This window comes from Saimiri boliviensis, chromosome 17 (assembly GCF_048565385.1).
Source record: "Saimiri boliviensis isolate mSaiBol1 chromosome 17, mSaiBol1.pri, whole genome shotgun sequence".
In the NCBI taxonomy this organism is placed as follows: domain Eukaryota; kingdom Metazoa; phylum Chordata; class Mammalia; order Primates; family Cebidae; genus Saimiri; species Saimiri boliviensis.
In genome coordinates this window covers 7,951,526-7,969,736 of record NC_133465.1, presented here as the reverse complement: position 1 = coordinate 7,969,736, position 18,211 = coordinate 7,951,526, and the positions used below count along the sequence as shown (strand labels likewise).

The 18,211-nt window shown below is 52.9% G+C and overlaps 2 protein-coding genes across 5 annotated transcripts; both read right to left on the bottom strand.

The window, feature by feature from the left end:
- Positions 1-23: 23 nt before the first annotated feature.
- TNFSF13 (TNF superfamily member 13) lies at positions 24-3,641 on the bottom strand. 3 transcript variants are annotated; one of them, XM_010339792.3, is made up of 7 exons: positions 2,334-3,641; positions 1,926-2,004; positions 1,735-1,782; positions 1,472-1,590; positions 1,128-1,266; positions 806-899; positions 24-624 (listed from the first exon to the last, which is right to left on the bottom strand). In XM_010339792.3, the coding sequence occupies exons 1-7, from the start codon at positions 2,568-2,570 to the stop codon at positions 618-620; spliced, it is 723 nt and encodes a 240-aa protein (XP_010338094.1). In that variant the 5' UTR covers positions 2,571-3,641; the 3' UTR covers positions 24-617. The 3 variants fall into 3 exon arrangements, with proteins under 3 accessions (XP_010338094.1, XP_010338093.1, XP_010338095.1); XM_010339791.3 differs by having other exon boundaries at positions 24-899; XM_010339793.2 differs by lacking the exon at positions 806-899.
- A 64-nt stretch (positions 3,642-3,705) lies between these two features.
- Positions 3,706-14,197, bottom strand: TNFSF12 (TNF superfamily member 12). 2 transcript variants are annotated; one of them, XM_010339794.3, is made up of 7 exons: positions 13,785-14,197; positions 13,576-13,626; positions 12,956-13,031; positions 12,016-12,069; positions 11,891-11,926; positions 4,686-4,810; positions 3,706-4,490 (listed from the first exon to the last, which is right to left on the bottom strand). In XM_010339794.3, exons 1-7 carry the CDS (start codon positions 13,980-13,982, stop codon positions 4,239-4,241), a joined length of 792 nt encoding a protein of 263 aa, XP_010338096.1. In that variant the 5' UTR covers positions 13,983-14,197; the 3' UTR covers positions 3,706-4,238. The 2 variants fall into 2 exon arrangements, with proteins under 2 accessions (XP_010338096.1, XP_010338097.1); XM_010339795.3 differs by having other exon boundaries at positions 13,576-13,623; positions 13,785-14,196.
- Between the last annotated feature and the right edge of the window lie 4,014 nt (positions 14,198-18,211).

Genomic DNA, 18,211 nt, shown 5'->3' with positions numbered 1-18,211 from the left:
CAGGGGGGGAAATGGAGCCGGTGTGTCATTCATTCTCTTTTATTTAACTTTAAGCAGGGCTAGATCAGAAAGAACTCAGAGGAGTAAGGCAACACCAACACCGGGGCGTACGATTCATCCAAGGCTCCCCCCGACACCAGTTCCAGTCGGGAGGGACTTGGAGTGGCCTGCCACGCCGGGGCAGTGGAGCGCATGAAAGCCTTAACTTGGGACCCGAAGAGTAATGTGACTGCGAAGGCACCGTCGTCGTCCGGCACCCCCTGTAGACGGGCGCATAATGAATACGTTTCTGGAGATAGTGATGGAAACTGGGGCCCGGTAGACGGAGAGAAGGACGTAGGATAAGACTTCTTGTGGGGTGAGGAGGCAGAGGGCACCTGGAGAGAGGTGTGGCATGGAAAACCAGGGGTTTTCCCTAGCCGAGGGCGGCTTCGTGGACTTGGGCCAACAGGCGGGTGCTTCCCTGGAGCGGCCGCTAGATGGTGGTGCTGTTCTGGATGCTTCCAGTGGGCTCCGAGCAGGTCTGGACAATGCCTGGCGCCCGTCCCCCGCCCCTCACCTACACACACGCAAGAATTCGGAGCTCCATGGGGGACAGAAGCAAGATATCCATAAAATCAAAGTCTAAGGGGTGGGAATGAAAAGGGAAAAGTGAGGCACGGGGAGCCAAACCCAGGAAGAAGCTTCTGTTCCCTCACATTCCCTCTCCTTTATGTACTCAGCTCTTGGCTGCCTCCAGTATGTACCCACCCTGGTCTTCCAAGCTGAGAGCCACTTTTTAAAACACAATCACAGTTTCACAAACCCCAGGAAGGTTCCATGTGGAGAGAGGTTAAGTTTCGCCCTTGCCCGGGGAATTATGACACTCAGAATATCCCCTTGGTGTAAATGGAAGACACCTGAGAAAAGGGAGAAGGTAGATTCGCAGTGACATACAGCCATCCAGATGCCAGTTCCCCCTGCCTTCAGCTCCACCTTTCCTCCGCCTCCTGGAAGGGCCCAGGCCTTCTGCACTTCGCTCCTCAGACCCGCCTCTATTTAGGCTTCCAACCTCCTATCAGTAGCTCCCTGCACTGCTATCCCGGGGTCAGAGATGGCCTGCTCGCCACTGCCTGCTCGACTCTCACCTGCGCTGTAGCAACTGTTGTAGGCCCGGTCTGGGTGAGAGGGCATACTTCTTACACATCGGAATAGAGTCTCCTGCCTTCCTTGGCCTTCTCGAGATACCACCTGACCCATGGTGAAAGTCACGTCTTGAAACAGGACCTGGCAGGGAAGGGAGACGTTGAAGAAAACAGGATGGCCTGGCTCAGTTCTCAGAGGCCTCAGGAGCGCTAACCAGGGAAGAAAGAAGGGTCTGCTAGGTTTGATATGAATAGAGGGGTCACAAACCCTTAGGAGCTGGCCAGAGAGGCTCTGGGAGAACAGCAAAGAGCCCCCCCTCTGAAGTTCAGAGTGTGGTTGGGGTTACCTGGCTATACAGCAGATAAACTCCAGCATCCCGGATCCGGACACCATATCCTTGGGCCTGTAGGCCTCTCCCACGCCTTAGAGCTGGTTGCCACATCACCTCTGTCACATCGGAGTCATCTGGAGACAGCGTGTTGGTCAGGATTTCTTGGCACTCTCAGATGCTTTCCCTTCCACTTATAAGAATCCCTTGAGCCCAAGTGCCAGCCCCACAGTTCCTGGTCATTACCCCTCCCCAAAGCCATTATTTAAAACAGTGCTCACCCTTGGAGGTGACGTTAATGGGAACCAGGTGCAGGATGGATCCCGGCTCTGAGGAGAGAAGGAGGGAATCTCAGCTGCGTCCACCTTCCCCCGCTACGCTATTGGCCGCTTCCACCCTCACCCTGCCTCGGGCTTACAGTCCCCATGTTGCTTGATCACCTCCCACCCCTGCTGCACCCTGGAAGCCTCACTCTTCTGTTTTTGGGTGAGCACTGCTCTCCTTTTCCGGGATCTCTCCCCATTGTCCCAGGCTTCCAGGGCATCGGAGCTCTGCTCATGGAAAGAGGGTCAGGGTTAGATTAAGATGCAAAGGTCCCAGCCAGCCTGCCTTCCCAGCCTTCCCCTGCCCCCGAAATGCCTCACATCTCTCATGCACCTTTTCCCAGCGACCTGAGTGTTGGTGCTGGCTGCCCTCTAGGATTTGTTAGGTTTGAGAAGCATTAACCTTTAACAGTTTCCTTTCCTGGAATGGCCGCACCCCTGACTTCCAAACTGGAGACCCTCTCTTGCACCCCCTTGCAACTTTGCAGACCAGGAGGCCCAGAGACCCCACATGCTAACCATCCATCTCTCCCGGACACCCTCCTCTCTTAACTCACCTGCTCCGGGAGACTTTGCCAGGGATACCCTTCCCTCTTCTGGGAGGGCCCTCCTGTCGTCTGCAGCTGGCTCAGCTCTCTCCTTAGGCTTTGCAGCTCTGTTTGTTGGGTCAGCAGAGCCATGGCACAAGCCACAGCCCCCAGAGCTGCCCCCCAGCTCAACCAGAGGGCAACTGAAAGTGCCGGCTCTCTGACCGGGCCCCCCATGTTGCCTGGAGGCCCTTTGGGGGCTGGCATGAGCTGGGGACCCTGCCAACAGCTGTGGTTTCAAGAGTGGGGTAGCAAGGAGGTGGCAGGGCGGGTAGGGGTACGGGCAGTGGTACAGAAGGGAAGAAGGTTGTTACGCAAGGAGAAATAAAAAGGAACTTGAGAATAAAAAGGAGGGAGGAGGAAAGCAAGCTGAGGGTACTGTCAGTGCTCCTGGCACTCTGTCGTGGGGCCACTATTGCCTTGAGACCCTCTACCCTCCCTCAGCCTCAGGAGAATTAGGTTCCAGTCCCTCTAGGAAGGACAGGGCTGCCAGTGACACCCAGGAGGAGCGGCCAGTGCGCAGGAACCCTGGGGCGGGTTGGGGGAGGGAAGGTTGGCTGGCTAGAGGGCATGGTGCCAGGAGCAGGATGGGGGGCCGTATCCAGGGTGGTGGTGAGGGTGGAAGACCCTCTGGCTCAGGCACAGGAGAGATTGTTCGGGCAGTTTACTAGGGGTGACTGAAAGCGAGAAAGGAGGGGTGAGCTCAGTGGGGAGGAGAACCAGGGGCACGGAAGCAAGAAACTGGCTGAGTTCTGGGGTTAAGGCTGGGCCGGGTGTGTTGGAATAAGGCCTGCACTACTCCCTGTGCTGAACTTGGCAAGCAGGACTTCCTGTTTCCCGAGAAAAGCTCTTACATAAGGCTCTGGACGAAGAGACAAAGAAGCAGCCCCAAGACCCCGGCCGACGCAGGATTCCTCCCCAGCACACAGGGTCCGGGTTTCCCGTGTGCCTGCTGACTCTGAGCCCCCTCTGGGCTGGCTCCTGCCCGCCCCACCTCCCAGCCAGGGCCTGTGCCAGCACCTGCTGCATGTCCCGAAGCCACCAAGAGGAAGGGCCCCTGCTCCTCCCAGTCAGGGAGGGATTCCCCTGAAGGAGGAAGTCTGCCTCCCAGGGAGAGAGGCCGCTTCTCCTGAACCCTGGATGGGGGATTGATTTTTTTCCTGGGCAGTGTGCCTTTCTACCTTCTGTTCCCTCCTGGGGTTTGGAGGCATGGAGGTCCCTGTGCCCAAACCTGAACATCACCCTGGCATTCCAGCTGTGCCATTCCCCAATTCCCCCTTCCCATGGCCCCCAGCTACCCTGGGAGTGTCCCCTGAACCCCAATAAAGAGAGAGACTATTACTTATTCTACTTAAGTATCCATTTATCAACATTTTGTCACAATAATAATAAAAATAATATCTGTTTTAAAAACCCACAGGGAATTCTTGAGGGAGGAACTTGTCTTGTCTCTCGCCCCTCAAATTTGGGAACTCCTGGCCGAGGCCCAGTCTCTTTGGCTTCCTGCCACCAGGTCCGGCCCCTCTTAGTGCCTGAAGTGGGGTCTTCTGGACCCGTCCTTGCCCACAGAGTACAGTGAACGCGACGCCCTGGGGGTCTGTGGCCAGTGGGGAGTCAAGAGATCATTGGGGGCCTCAAAGGGTCAGGGATTTGGGAGCTAGTGAGGTGGAGAGTGGGTGGTGGGAGGCGTTGTAAGAGTGGGATACTGTATTTATGTGGGATAGAAAACAAGTGAACAGGCTCTGGCAGCCTCTAGAGGGAGGGGCAGGTCTGGAGCAAAGAGCAGCTGAGGGTGGGGAGGACGGGACTGGGGTGCCCAGAGAGCTGCCGAGGGGGGTCGGCAGCCTGGGGTGACTGCAGGGCGACCAGGGCCCCTCAGTGAACCTGGAAGAGTCCGAAGTAGGTGAGGAAGGGGGCGGCCTTGAGATGGGCCCAGGGGAGGGTGCGGATGCGCAGGGAGGACCCTGGCCGCAGGGGCAACAGCCCAGACACCTGGCAGAGGCGGAGCTGGGACTCGAGGGAACTCGCCACCGTGGCCGAGAACTCCTCCAGGCAGCGCAGGGCCAGCACGTCATCCACCAGCAAGTCCAGCTTCAGGTAGACAGCCTTCCCCTCATCAAAGTGCACCTGGGTGGGGACCGCAGGCCGAGTCCAGGCCTCTGCCTGCCCTCGCCTCAGTTTCCAATTTCCTCAGCGACTCAGGCGTCCCATCCCACCCAAACCCCAACTCACCCTCCCAGCCTTGAAACTTGTTCCCCACTCTCCTGGCAAACTCTTCGCCCCTCCCTTACTGCATTACCCCTTCAGCCAGGTGTGGCTTACCTGACAGTACAGGTAGTAGAGCCCAGCCCGGGTGACTATAAACTCCCCGATCTGGCGGTCGTAGCGCAAAGGGCTGGAGCTGTTGATTCTGGCTTCCTCCCAGCCACTCACTGTCCCGTCCACACCTGAACACGGATGCTCAGAAATAAGGAAACATCCCTCTACAGGACTCTCCCACTCTCCCCAGGGATCCATTGAGCAGATGAACACTTGGGCCCACTTTACTCAGAAGACACATAGATCACCCCAGCCAAGGGAGGAGCCATGCCCTGTGGCACCCATGGTTGAATAGGAAGTGTTATGAAAAATCTAACATATATTGCCAGAGACATTCAGGGCAGATTGTCCCCTGCAGTCACTTCTGGAGAGAAGAACTGAAGGCGAAATGTGGGGGGCTTTAACGTTTTTCTTCATGGATATCTATATTGTTTGCTGCTTTTATGTTGAGGATGTAAACATGCATTACTTGAATTATTACAATTAAAAATAATAAAATGACACCCAAATAAATGTCTATCAACTGGTGGGTGGATAAACAAAATGTCTATCCGTATAACGGATATTATTTGGCCATAGAAAGAGTGAAGTACTGATACATGCTGTGGCACGGATGCACCTCGGAAACATCATGCTTGGCCAGGTACAGTGGCTCATGCCTGTAATACCAGCATTTTGAGAGGCTAAGGTGGGTGGATTGCTTGAGGTCAGGAGTTAGAGACCAGCCTGGCCAGCATGGTGAAATCCCATCTCTACTAAAAATACAAAAATTAGCAGGCATGGTGGTGAGCACCTGTAATTCCAGCTACTTGGAAGCTGAAGCAGGAGAATCTCTTGAACCACGGAGGCGGAGGTTGCAGTAAGCCAAGATCATGTTGTTGGACTCCAGCCTGAGCAACAGAGCAAGGCTGGGTGCAGTAGCTCACGCCTGTAATCCCAGCACTTGAGAGGCCAAGGTGAGTGGATCACCTGAGGTCAGGAGTTCGAAACCAGCCTGGTCAACATGGTGAAACCCTGCCTCTACTAGAAATACAAAAAAAAAAAAGCCAGGCATGGTGGCGCATGCTTGTAATCCCAGCTACTCAGGAGACTGAGGCAGGAGAGTCACTTGAACCCGGGAAGGGGGCAGTGAGCTGAGATCACATCACGGCACTCCAGCCTGGGCAACAAGAGTGAAACTCCATCTCAAAAAAAAAAAAAAGTAACGCTCACTGGGCATTTTGATTTCCACTGATGGGTTCCCACAACCTGTGCTCTGCAGAGTCTCCAGCACTGAAGTTTCCTTCCCTTACTCACCCTGCCAACTGCACCGTCTGAGCAGCAGCAGCCCCTCAAACTCATCTCGACCAACACCGAGCTGACCCCCGGCATCTCACACGTGCTTTACTGTCTCCTGCATTTGGCTTCTGGTTCTGCCACCAGTAGGATACTGAAACCTGCCTATCCTTTACCATGTCATTCATCCGTCACCAGTTGCCGTCAATTCTGCCTCCTAAACAGGTCTCTCACCTCTCCCCCCATCTGGTACCTCCATCTGGTTTCTGACAGCATTCTCTGTTTCCATTCTTCCTTCCTCTCGTTTATTCCCTACACGAAGCCACAGAATGAGTCTCTAAGATGCAGATGTGAGCCCGCCTCGCCTCGCCTTACTCCTTCCGATGGCTCACCTCAGAATAGTCTCCCACCTGCAGGCTTCTGTCTCCAGCCTCGTCCTCATCTCACTCCTCTAGCACTTTCTGTTTCTGCCACACTGAACTTGACAGTCCCCCAGCCTTGACCCTTTGCCTGTCTTACACTCCTGCTTCAAGGCCCAGTGGCATCTTGAGGGAATCCCTGACTCCACAGCCATGTCTGTCTGCCCTTTGCTGCCAGGTATCTTTGGCCACTTTCCTTATTGTTTTTGTCATATTGTACTGTAATTACATGTATTTATTATTTATTTATTTAGAGGTGGAGTCTTACTCTGTCACCCAGGCTGGAGTGCTGTGGCATGATCTCGGCTCACTGCAGCCTCTGCTTCCTGGGTTCAAGCAACTCTCGTGCCTCAACCTCCTGAGTAGCTGGGATCACAAGTGTGTGCCACCACACCCAGCTAACTTTTTTTTGTACGTTTAGTAGAGACGGGGTTTCACATGTTGGCCAGAACGATCTGGAACTCCCGAACTCAAGTGATCCACCCACCTTGACCTCCCAAAGTGCTGGGATTATAGGCATGAGCTACCTCACCCAGTATGTAATTACAAATTTATATGCTTGTCTTCTCTCCTAGACAGTGACTCCTTAAGAATCAGTCTGGCTGGGCGCGGTGGCTCAAGCCTGTAATCCCAGCACTTTGGGAGGCCGAGGCAGGTGGATCACGAGGTCAAGAGATCGAGACCATCCCGGTCAACATGGTGAAACCCCATCTCTACTAAAAATACAAAAAAATTAGCTGGGCATGGTGGCGCATGCCTGTAATCCCAGCTACTCAGGAGGCTGAGACAGGAGAATTGCCTGAACCCAGGAGGCGGAGGTTGCGGTGAGCCGAGATCGCGCCATTGCACTCCAGCCTGGGTAACAAGAGCGAAACTCCGTCTCAAAAAAAAAAAAAAAAAAAAAAAAAAAAAAAAAAAAAAAATCAGTCTGAGACTGGGCACAGTAGCTCACACCTGTAATCCCAGCACTTTGGGAGGCCGAGGTGAATGGATCACCTGAGGTCAGGAGTTGAGACCAGCATGGCCAACATGGTGAAACCTCGTCTCTACTAAAAATACAAAAAAATTAGCCAGGCATGGTAGCAGGTGCCTGTAATTCCAGTTACCCGGGAGACTGAGGCAGGTGAATCACTTGAACCCGGGAAGGGGGCAGTGAGCTGAGATCCGCACCATGGTACTCCGGCCTGGGCAACAAGAGCAAAACTCAACCTCAAAAAAAAAAAATGGGTCTGGATATTAGTCACTCTGGGCACCTCGCCTGGCCCCTAGAAAACAGAAGATCCTCAGTGCATGTTGCGTTAATGAATGAATGAATGTCTGTATTCATTCCAGACATTCCAAAATAAGTGGTCTACACAGAGGGAAGGAAGGTTGACCTGGCATGAAGAGTGGGGCGGGGGGCAGAGAAAAGAGGGCATTCCTAGCTATGGAGCCAGCCTGAGCAAAGGCTGCTTGTAGCTAAAGGGCATGGTGTGCCCAGGACCACGGAGGGCCTGCCTGGTGTCATTAGTCTCCAGCCACAAACTCACCTGGACATTCTGTACTGCCTGGCAATCTTACATTTCCCCACGAAGCTTGCTTGCCTACTGAGCAATATGAGATTTTGTACCATCTCTCCTCAAATCCCCTGTCTCCATCTCTCTAGTTGTACAGAGGACCTAGAAGTCACCGACACAAAGCTCCCTCATCTCCCCCAGCTAAGCTACAAACCCACCTGTTCTCTTGTTCTGCTTTGACCCTCTGGTAAGGGTGGGAGATGTGTCCTGTCTTCTCTCTAGAAACTTCCCTCTCCCCTTTTTGGATGTGGCCCCTGCATGGACCCCTCACCCCTGCACCAGCCACCTTGCCTCTCATGCAGACCCTGTGCAGTACACAGGCACATTCTAGCTGGGTTCGAATCTTGGCTCTACCACTTAATATATCATGACCTCAGACACGTTGTGTAACCTCCATCTGTAAAATGGAGGTAATTAGAGTATCTTCTTTTTAAGGCTGTTGTGAGCATTAGGTAAGACCAAACACAAGTGCCTAGACACAGTGCCTATCTCAAGAAAGCCCTCTGTACATGTTCAGATGAAAATAGTAAGGCCGGGCACGGTGGCTCAAGCCTGTAATCCCAGCACTTTGGGAGACAAAGGAGGGTGGATCACGAGGTCAAGAGATCGAGACCATTCTGGTCAACATGGTGAAACCCCGTCTCTACTAAAAATACAAAAAATTAGCTGGGCATGGTGGCACGTGCCTGTAATCCCAGCTACTCAGGGGGCTGAGGCAGGAGAATTGTCTGAACCCAGGAGGCGGAGGTTGTGGTGAGCCGAGATCGCGCCATTGCACTCCAGCCTGGGTAACAAGAGCAAAACTCTGTCTCAAAAGAAAAAAAAAAAATGGTAGTATTGTTCACAGAACAAATTTTCCCTTGGTCCACACCCCTCTCTACCTACTGGCCTATTTCTCTACTCCTGGTTTCAGAGAAACTTCTAAAAAGAGTTGTCACTGCCTCTAGTTCCTTATTTCCCATTTTCTTCTCAACCCAATGCACACTGCCTTCCTGTTCTCACCATGCCGCTGAAAATCCCTCTCAAAGGTCAGCAGTTGACTTGCATGTTACCAAACCCAGCCAGCATTTCTCTGTTCTCATCTCATGTGATCTCTCAGCTGCACTGAACACAGACAGCCACATCCTCCTTGAAACGGTGGTTTCTCTGAATCTAGGATGCCACCCTCCCTAGGTTTCCTCCTCTCTCTCTGGCTGCTTCTCAGGCTCTGCTGGTTTCCCCTTCAGCTCCACTTTGAGATGTCCAAGGGCCTCACAGCTTCATTCATGGGGGCCCTTCTTTCACTTGGTGTCTCATCCAAATCTGTGGCTTTAAATGCCATCCATAGGCCAGGCACAGTGGCTCACACCTGTAATCCCAGCACTTTGGGAGGCCGAGGCGGGCAGATCACCTGAGGTCAGGAGTTCAAGGCCAGCCTGGCCAACACGGCAAAACCCATCTCTATGAATAATACAAAAATTAGCCTATAATCAAAAATTAGTGCCCACATATAATCTCAGCTATTTGGGAGGCTGACACAGGAGAATCGCTTGGACTCAGGAGGCGGATTGCAGTGGGCCAAGATAGGCCAGGCACATGGCTCATGTCTGTAATCCCAGCACTTTGGGAAGCAGAGGTAGGTGGATCACCTGAGGTCGGGATTTTGAGACCAGCCTGACCAACATGGAGAAACCCCATCTCTACTAAAAATACAAAAAATTAGCTGGGGGTGGTGGTGCATGTAATCCCAGCTACTCGGGAGGCTGACACAGGAGAATCACTTGGACCTGGGAGGTGGAGGTTGCAGTGAGCTGAGATCTCACCATTGCATTCCAGCCTGGGCAACAAGAGCAAAACTCTGTCTCAAAAAGAAAAAAAAAGGCCAACCATATGGCCATGACTGCTTTCTTTATTCATCCTGATCTAACCTGAGCTAGTCAGCAATGTCCAGCCATTTATTTATGGAACTCACTTTATCATCATTTATCCACTTGTTTATTTTAGACATCTCAAAATTAATAATTATCTTACATACTTCCCAACCTATTTCTTTCTTGGTCAACCCCTTCTTAGGAAATGGCATCATTCTTCCCAGAGATACCCAAGTTAAAAATCTAAAAGGCCAGGCGCGGTGGCTCACGCCTGTAATCCCAGCACTTTGGGAGGCCGAGGCGGGTGGATCACAAGGTCAAGAGATTGAGACCATCCTGGTCAACATGGTGAAACCTCGTCTCTACTAAAAATACAAAAAATTAGCAGGGCATGGTGGTGCGTGCCTGTAATCCCAGCTACTCAGGAGGCTGAGGCAGGAGAATTACCTGAACCCAGAAGGCAGAGGCTGCAGTGAGCTGAGATCGTGCCATTGCACTCCAGCCTGGGTAACAAGGGCGAAACTCCATCTCAAAAAAAAAAAAAAAAAAAAAAAAAAAAATCTAGAAGTCCACTGGGGGAGGTGGCTCCCACCTGTAATCCCAGCACTTTGGGAGGCTGAGTCAGGTAGATCACAGAAGGTCAAGAGTTCAAGACCAGTCTGGGCGCAATGGCTCATGCCTGTAATCCCAATACTTTGGGAGGCTGAGGCAGGTGGATCACGAGGTCAAAAGATCGAGACCATCCTGGTCAACATGGTGAAACCCCGTCTCTACTAAAAATACAAAAAATTAGCTGTGCATGGTGGCGCGTGCCTGTAATCCCAGCTACTCAGGAGGCTGAGGCAGGAGAATTGCCTGAACCCAGGAGGCGGAGGTTGCGGTGAGCCAAGATCTCGCCATTGCACTCCAGCCTGGGTAACAAGAGTGAAACTCCGTCTCAAAAAAAAAAAAAAAAAGAGTTCAAGACCAGCCTGGCAAACATGGTGAAACCTCATCTCTACTAAAAATGCAAAAATTAGCTGGTATGCACATGTAGTCTCAGTGACTCAGGAGGTTGAGGCAGGAGAATCACTTGAACCTGGGAGGCAGAGGTTACAGTGAGCCAAGAGCATGCCACTGCACTCCAGCCTGGGCGACAGAGTGAGACTCTGTCTTAAAAAAAAAAATCTGGCCAGGCATGGTGGCTCATGCCTGTAATCCAAGCACTTTGGAGGCCAAGGCAGGCGGATCACCTGAGGTCGGGAGCTCAAGACCAGCCTGACCAACATGGTGAAACACCGTCTTAAAAAAAAAAAAAGAAAAAAAGAAAAAAAAATCTAGAAGTCATGTGTGATTCCTCGCTTCCTTTTATTCTTTACCTCCAATCCGTAAGTCAGTAATATCTTCAGGATGCATGCTGAATCCATCCACTTCTCTCCATCTCTGCTGTGAATCCCTTGACTGAGCACCCCTCATGCCTCCCTGCCTCTCACAGTGGAAGGACATTCTGGGTGACGGTATGGTATGTGCAAAGTCCAGAAGAGGCATACCGGGGGCAGAGGTGTCAGCCCCGTGAGCATGAAGACAGCATAAAAGTGCAGGGAAATTAGGTTGAGACCAGACCTTGAAGAGACGGGAAGCCAAGCAGAGAGCCAATACCATAACAAAAGTGAAGTTTGGGGGCTCAGTGCAGCAGCACAGGGGGGATGGAGTGGAGGGGTGGGGAGGGTGTGGAGTGGGGAAGGAGCCAGAGGCTGGGTTTGAGGTTCTTAGGTGCTGAGGCAGCGGGTAGTGTAGAATGGAAAAGATGAGCAGATACAGCAGCATTTTGAGAGAGAATCATCAGGGCATGGAATATGGAGGAGACAGAAGAAAAAAAGAATGAAAAGTGCGTCTTGGAGAAGAGTGAGGGCTGAAGGAGAGAGCTGGGCCAGTGATTGGCTGGGCGAGCTGGACAGAGTTTCAGGGTCTTTCATGGGGTCCCACGCCTGGGTCACAGAGAGAACCAAGACCTTCATGAACTGACTTCTGCGGTTCTGAGGCTGGTGGCAGGGAAGGGAGTGGGAAGTCAAAGGTTTGGAGGGGCCCTTTTCCCAGGAGGCCAGTGCTGTGGGGGGATGGGGTCTCACCCGCCTGTGCTCCATCCTGTCCAGGTCGTGGGTGAACTGTAAATCACAGGAAAGGGCTGATGAGACCTGCCCTGCCCCTGTGCCACCTGCCCCCCTCCGCCAGGCATGGCTCACCCATCACCCACCTTCATAGTGGGCTGCAATCGCTCTGCGAGCCCGTGGTTTCCGGCCTTTAGGTGCTGAGAATCAAGGAAAAGACAGATGAGCAAAGCAGGCCCCCCTGGGGGGTCCCAGAGCCACTCTACCAACCCCATTCCACTCTCAGGGACCCTGGCATCTTTACTCCTGTCCAGACTTCTGGCCTTAGAAGCTCAGGCCTCATCTTCCTCTGTAAGTAGAATGACTATAATTTGTCATCCAGGCCGGGCGGGGCGGCCCATGCCTGCAATCCCAGCACTGTGGGAGGCTGAGGAGGGCGGATCACAAGATCAGGAGTTTGGGACCAGCCTGGCCAACTTGTGAAATGCTGTATCTACTAAACAAAAAATTAGCTGGGCATGGTGGTGGTGCACCTGTAGTCCCAGCTACTCGGGAGGCTGAGGCAGGAGAATCGCTTGAACCCAGGAGGTGGCGGTTGCGGTGAGCCAAGGTCGTGCCATTGCACTCCAGCCTGATGGCAGAGACTCCGTCTCACACACACACACACAAATTTGTCATCCACACTGGGATACTTCTGAGAGCAAAACAGGAAGCTGCTGCTAATCACACCGAGATAACAGGTGGGAACCAGGACAGTTGCCCGCTGACTTGGCCACGTGGTTGTCTGGTCATCCCCTCATCCCATTCCAAAGTCTCTCTTCCTGTTGGGGCCCCTGCCTCTGACTCCCCAGCCTAGTATCCATCAGGATCCCCGGAGTTCTTCTAACTCATGGCCACCCTGCCTCCATGTTTGGGTAAGGTGTGACAGATGGAGTTTCAGAGGAGGACCAGCATCCTAGGTTTGAGTCTTGGCTGGTTGGCTGTGTGACTCTCAGTCTCCTATCACCTTCCGTGCCTCAGTTTCTCCATGTGGATAATGGTTTTTGCTCTGCCTGCTTCCTGAGGTCAGAATTGAGGGATGCTCACCACTTCTGCGAGGCCGAACCAGTTGTCTCAGGAAAGGCACAGGATCCTGGCTCTCCTCTGTCTGGGGATTCAGTTCCTAGGGGAATTAGGGCAGGGTTCAACCAGGGACTCCCAGAGATATCCAGTGACACAGATGGGGCCTGTCAGGAGAGCCACCAGCCAGGAATAGGCACAGAAGTCTTAGAGACAGATCAAGCCCCTCAGTCAACAACAGCGGGGAGTCAGGCCCCAGCCCTCACCCTTTCCTCTAGACCAGCCACTCTTCCCCCCACCCACAACTGATGCAGACCCTGCACTCAGCTGGTGCATTGCACATACACCCGCAACCAGTCGCCAGGCACAGAGGACACGAACCGCACCCCTCGGTTCGACACAGCCTCACCTCTCTCATTCACCCACGCCACCCCCAGCCAATAAGCACCTCAGACTCAGGCAGCACAAACCCACAGTTGTCACCACGCACACACATCCCTGCAGACACACGCCCATGCACGAACTGGGTTCACACACACCCTGCACACACCTCGAGTACGGCTGGCACAGCCGCACACACCCTACGCTTCAGCTGTGCACTCTTCCCATGCCCCAGCGGCCTGCAGACCGAGCCCACGCCCACTCACCGGCGGGTCCTGGTCCTCCTCTGCCACCAGCTCCCCCTGGGCAGGCTCCTGCTAGGAAGGAGGCAGCGTCACCCCGTGCTGCTCCACCTGACATCTGGCCCTCCACCCACCCTCCGTCCCCCTTGCCCTCATCCCACCCGGCCCCCAGTGGTCCCTCTGCAGTCGCCGCTCCTGATGTGTCCAGGAAGGGGTGCGCAGTGGGGCCTCACCTGGGTGGACAGCGATGCCCGGCTCCCCAGGCTGACCACGGCCAGCAGGAGGCCGAGGCAGGCCAGCGCCAGGCCCAGGCCCAGCGCGAGTGGGGCCAGCAGGGCGGTGCCCGGCTCCCCCCGGCGCCCCCTCAGCCTCTGGCTCCGACGGACGGCCATGGGGGCGGGGGGCTGTGCCTGCCTCACCGCCCCCCCCATCCCGGGACCCGAGGGATCGGGAGAGGGGGAGCCGGTGGGGCGGATCAGGCTGCGGAGAGGGAGGGGCAAGGGAAACGGGGCGGGAGGGGGCGCCGGGGACAGGAAGCCGGACGGACGCAGTATGTGATTAAACCCCGAGCCTCTCGCCGGGGCGCTGTGCGCGCAGCGGACCGAGTGGGCGCCCACCCGACCTCGGTGGTGCGTGGAGCGCCTAGCCCAGGCTTGCACCGGCAGGGCGAGGCCCGTTGTGTGCGGCCACGGCAGCGACGGGGCTGTGCCTGTGCGGGCACCTCCTGCGGATCACCGGGGAGGTGGGGAACTCAGGAAGGCCTGTTGGTTCAGATTCTTCTCTGTGTCCCTGTGTCTTCAGAGATAAGGACGCTCCTTTCCTCCAGGTGCAGGGAGGGCACCTCTCACATGAGGGTACTATTAGTTTCTTCAGGAAAAGGGCAGGGAGTTCTAGGTTGTGTGACCTGGTTTAGGGAAAAGGGCAGGAGAAGGTAAGAAACACCCTTCGGCTTCTGCAGTTTTCTTAAATTCTTTCGGCTTAAAGCACTCACCATGCTGAGGTGCCTTCTCTGGGGTAGCGTGTTCTGAAGCCCGTCATTACCGATTATTGCCATGCGTCTGAGGAGGACCAGCAGCGTGTAAAAGACCAAAATTGGCCCTGCACGGTGGCTCATACCTGCAATCTCAGGAGGCCAAGGCTGAGGGCTAGGAGTTCAAGATGGGCCTGGGCAGCATAGCAAGACCCCATCTCTCCAGAAAAGTTTTTTAAAAATAAGCCCACTCCTGTGGTCTCAGCTACTCAGGAGGCCGAGGTAGGAGGATTGTTGAGCCCAGGAGTTTGAGGCTACAGTCAGTCGTGATTGCATCACTGCCCTCTAACCTGGGCAACAGAGGGAGACCTTGTCTCAAAAAAGAAAAGAAAGTCCAAAATTAACAAATGAAATTTGACACTGGAGGAAACAGAGATAATTCAAGATGCAGAGTACTACCTAATATACTTAGAAAGTCCAGAAAAAAATCCATAGAGCTGGGCATAGTCATGTATGCCTGTAGTCCCAGCTACTCAGGAGGTTGAGATGAGAGGATCACCTGAGCCTGGGAGGTCAAGGCTGCAGGGAGCCGTGATCACACCACTGCATAACAGCTTGAGCAACAGAGTAAGATCCTGTCTCAACAACAACAACAACAACAACAACAACAACAAAGTATACAAGCCGGGCGCGGTGGCTCAAGCCTGTAATCGCAGCACTTAGGGAGGCTGAGGCGGGTGGATCACAAGGACGAGAGATCGAGACCATCCTGGCCAACATGGTGAAACCCCGTCTCTACTAAAAATACAAAAAATTAGCTGGGCATGGTGATACGTGCCTGTAATCTCAGCTACTCAGGAGGCTGAGGCAGGAGAATAGCCTGAACCCAGGAGGCGGAGGTTGCGGTGAGCCGAGATCGTGCCATTGCACTCCAGCCTGGGTAACAAGAGCGAAACTCCGTCTCAGAAAAAAAAAAAAAAGTATACAAAGAAAGAAAAGCAGTTAGAATATTCAGAAAATTTTCAAAACTGAAATCATAGCTGGGCGCGGTGGCTCAAGCCTGTAATCCCAGCACTTTGGGAGGCCAAGGTGGGTGGATCACGAGGTCAAGAGATCGAGACCATTCTGGTCAACATAGTGAAACCCCATCTCTACTAAAAATACAAAAAATTAGCTGGGCATGGCGGCCCGTGCCTGTAATCCCAGCTACTCAGGAGGCTGAGGCAGGACAATTGCCTGAGCCCAGGAGGCAGAGGTTGCGGTAAGCAGAGATCACGCCATTGCACTCCAGCCTGGGTAACAAGAGCAAAACTCCGTCTCAAAAAAAAAAAAAAAAACTGAAATCATGATGTAAATTAAAAACAGCTAGGCCGGGCGCGGTGGCTCAAGCCTGTAATCCCAGCACTTTGGGAGGCCGAGGTGGGTGGATCACGAGGTCAAGAGATCGAGACCATCCTGGTCAACATGGTGAAACCCCGTCTCTACTAAAAATACAAAAAATTAGCTGTGCATGGTGGTGCGTGCCTGTAATCCCAGCTACTCAGGAGGCTGAGGCAGGAGAATTGCCTGAACCCAGGAGGCGGAGGTTGCGGTGAGCCGAGATCGCGCCATTGCACTCCAGCCTGGGTAACAAGAGCGAAACTCCGTCTCAAAAAAAAAAAAAAAAACAGCTAGACATTGTGGTGTGCACCTGTAGTCCCAGCTACTTGGGAAACTGAGGCAGGAGAATCACTGGAGCCCAGGAATTCCAGGTTTCCATGAGCTATGACCTGGGCACTGAACTCAAGCATGGGCTGCACAGCAAGATCATGTCTCAAAAATAATGGTAATAAATAAATAATAAAAATAAATAAATACGGGCTGGGCATCATGGTTCACACCTGTAATCCTAGAACTTTGAGAGGCTGAGACAAGATCCCTTGAGGCCAGGAGTTCAAGGCCAGCTGGGGCAACATGGTGAGACACTCCCCCATCTCTACACAAAATAAAAGAAAAATTATCCAGGTGTGATGGTCTGCCCCTGCAGTCCCAGCTTTTCAGGAGGCTAAGTCAGGAGGATCACTTGAGCCCAGGAGTTTGAGATTGTAGTGAGTTACAATCATCCCATTGCACCAAAGCCTGGGCAATAGAGCAAGACCTTGTCTCTATAAAAAATAAAATAAGGCCGGGCGTGGTGGCTCAAGCCTGTAATCCCAGCACTTTGGGAGGCCGAGGCGGGTGGATCACAAGGTCAAGGGATCGAGACCATCCTGGCCAACATGGTAAAACTCCGTCTCTACTAAAAATACAAAAAAAAATTAGCTGGGTGTGGTGGCATGTGCCTGTAGTTCCAGCTACCCGGGAGTCTGAGGCAGGAGAATTGCTTGAACCCAGGAGGCGGAGTTTGTAGTGAGCCGAGATTGCACCACTGCACTCCCGCCTGGCACCTGGTGACAAAACAAGACTGTCTCAAAATAAAATAAAATTAAAATTAAAATTAAATAAAATAAATAGGTGAGTGGGGGAGTTTAAATAAAAAATAAATAAAATAAATAAATAACAAATAAATATGCTGGGCACAGTGGCTCCTGCCTGTAATCCCAACACTTTGGGAGGCTGAGGCAGGTGGATCTCCTGAGTTCAGGAATTTGAGACCAGCCTGGCCAACATGTAATGAAACCCCATCTCTACTAAAAAAATACAAAAATTGGCCGGGCGAGGTGGCTCAAGCCTGTAATCCCAGCACTTTGGGAGGCCGAGGCAGGTGAATCACGAGGTCAAGAGATCGAGACCATCCTGGTCAACATGGTGAAACCCCGTCTCTACTAAAAATACAAAAAAAATTAGCTGGGCATGGTGGCTCGTGCCTGTAATCCCAGCTACTCAGGAGGCTGAGGCAGGAGAATTGCCTGAACCCAGGAGGCGGAGGTTGCGGTGAGCCGAGATTGCACCATTGCACTCCAGCCTGGGTAACAAGAGCGAAACTCCGTCAAAAAAAAAAAAAAAAAAAAAAATACAAAAATTAGGGCCGGGCGTTGTGGCTCGTGCCTGTAATGCCAGCACTTTGGGACACCGAGGTGGGCAGATCACTTGAGGTTGGGAGTTCAAGACTAGCCTTACCAATATGGAGAAACCCTGTCTCTAATAAAAATACAAAAATTAGCCAGACATGGTCGTGCACATCTGTAATCCCAGCTACTCAGGAGGCTGAAGCAAGAGAATCACTTGAACCCAGGAGGTGGAGGTTCCAATGAGCTGAAATTGAGACATTTTACTCTAGCCTGGGCAACAAGAGCAAAACTCCGTCTAAAAAAAAAAAAAAAAAAAAATACAAAAATTAGCTGGGCATGGTGGTGCATGCCTGTAGTCCCAGCTACTTGGGGAGCTGAGGCAGGAGAACTTGGGAGGCAGAGATGGCAGTGAGGAGAGATTGTGCCATTGCATTCCAGCCTGGGCAACAGAGTAAGACTTCGTCTCTCAAAAAAATGAAAATAAAAAATAATGGCCGGGCGCGGTGGCTCAAGCCTGTAATCCCAGCACTTTGGGAGGCCGAGGCAGGTGGATCATGAGGTCAAGAGATCAAGACCATCCTGGTCAACATAGTGAAACCCCGTCTCTACTAAAAATACAAAAAATTAGCTGGGCATGGTGGCACGTGCCTGTAATCCCAGCTACTCGGGAGGCTGAGGCAGGAGAATTGCCCGAACCCAG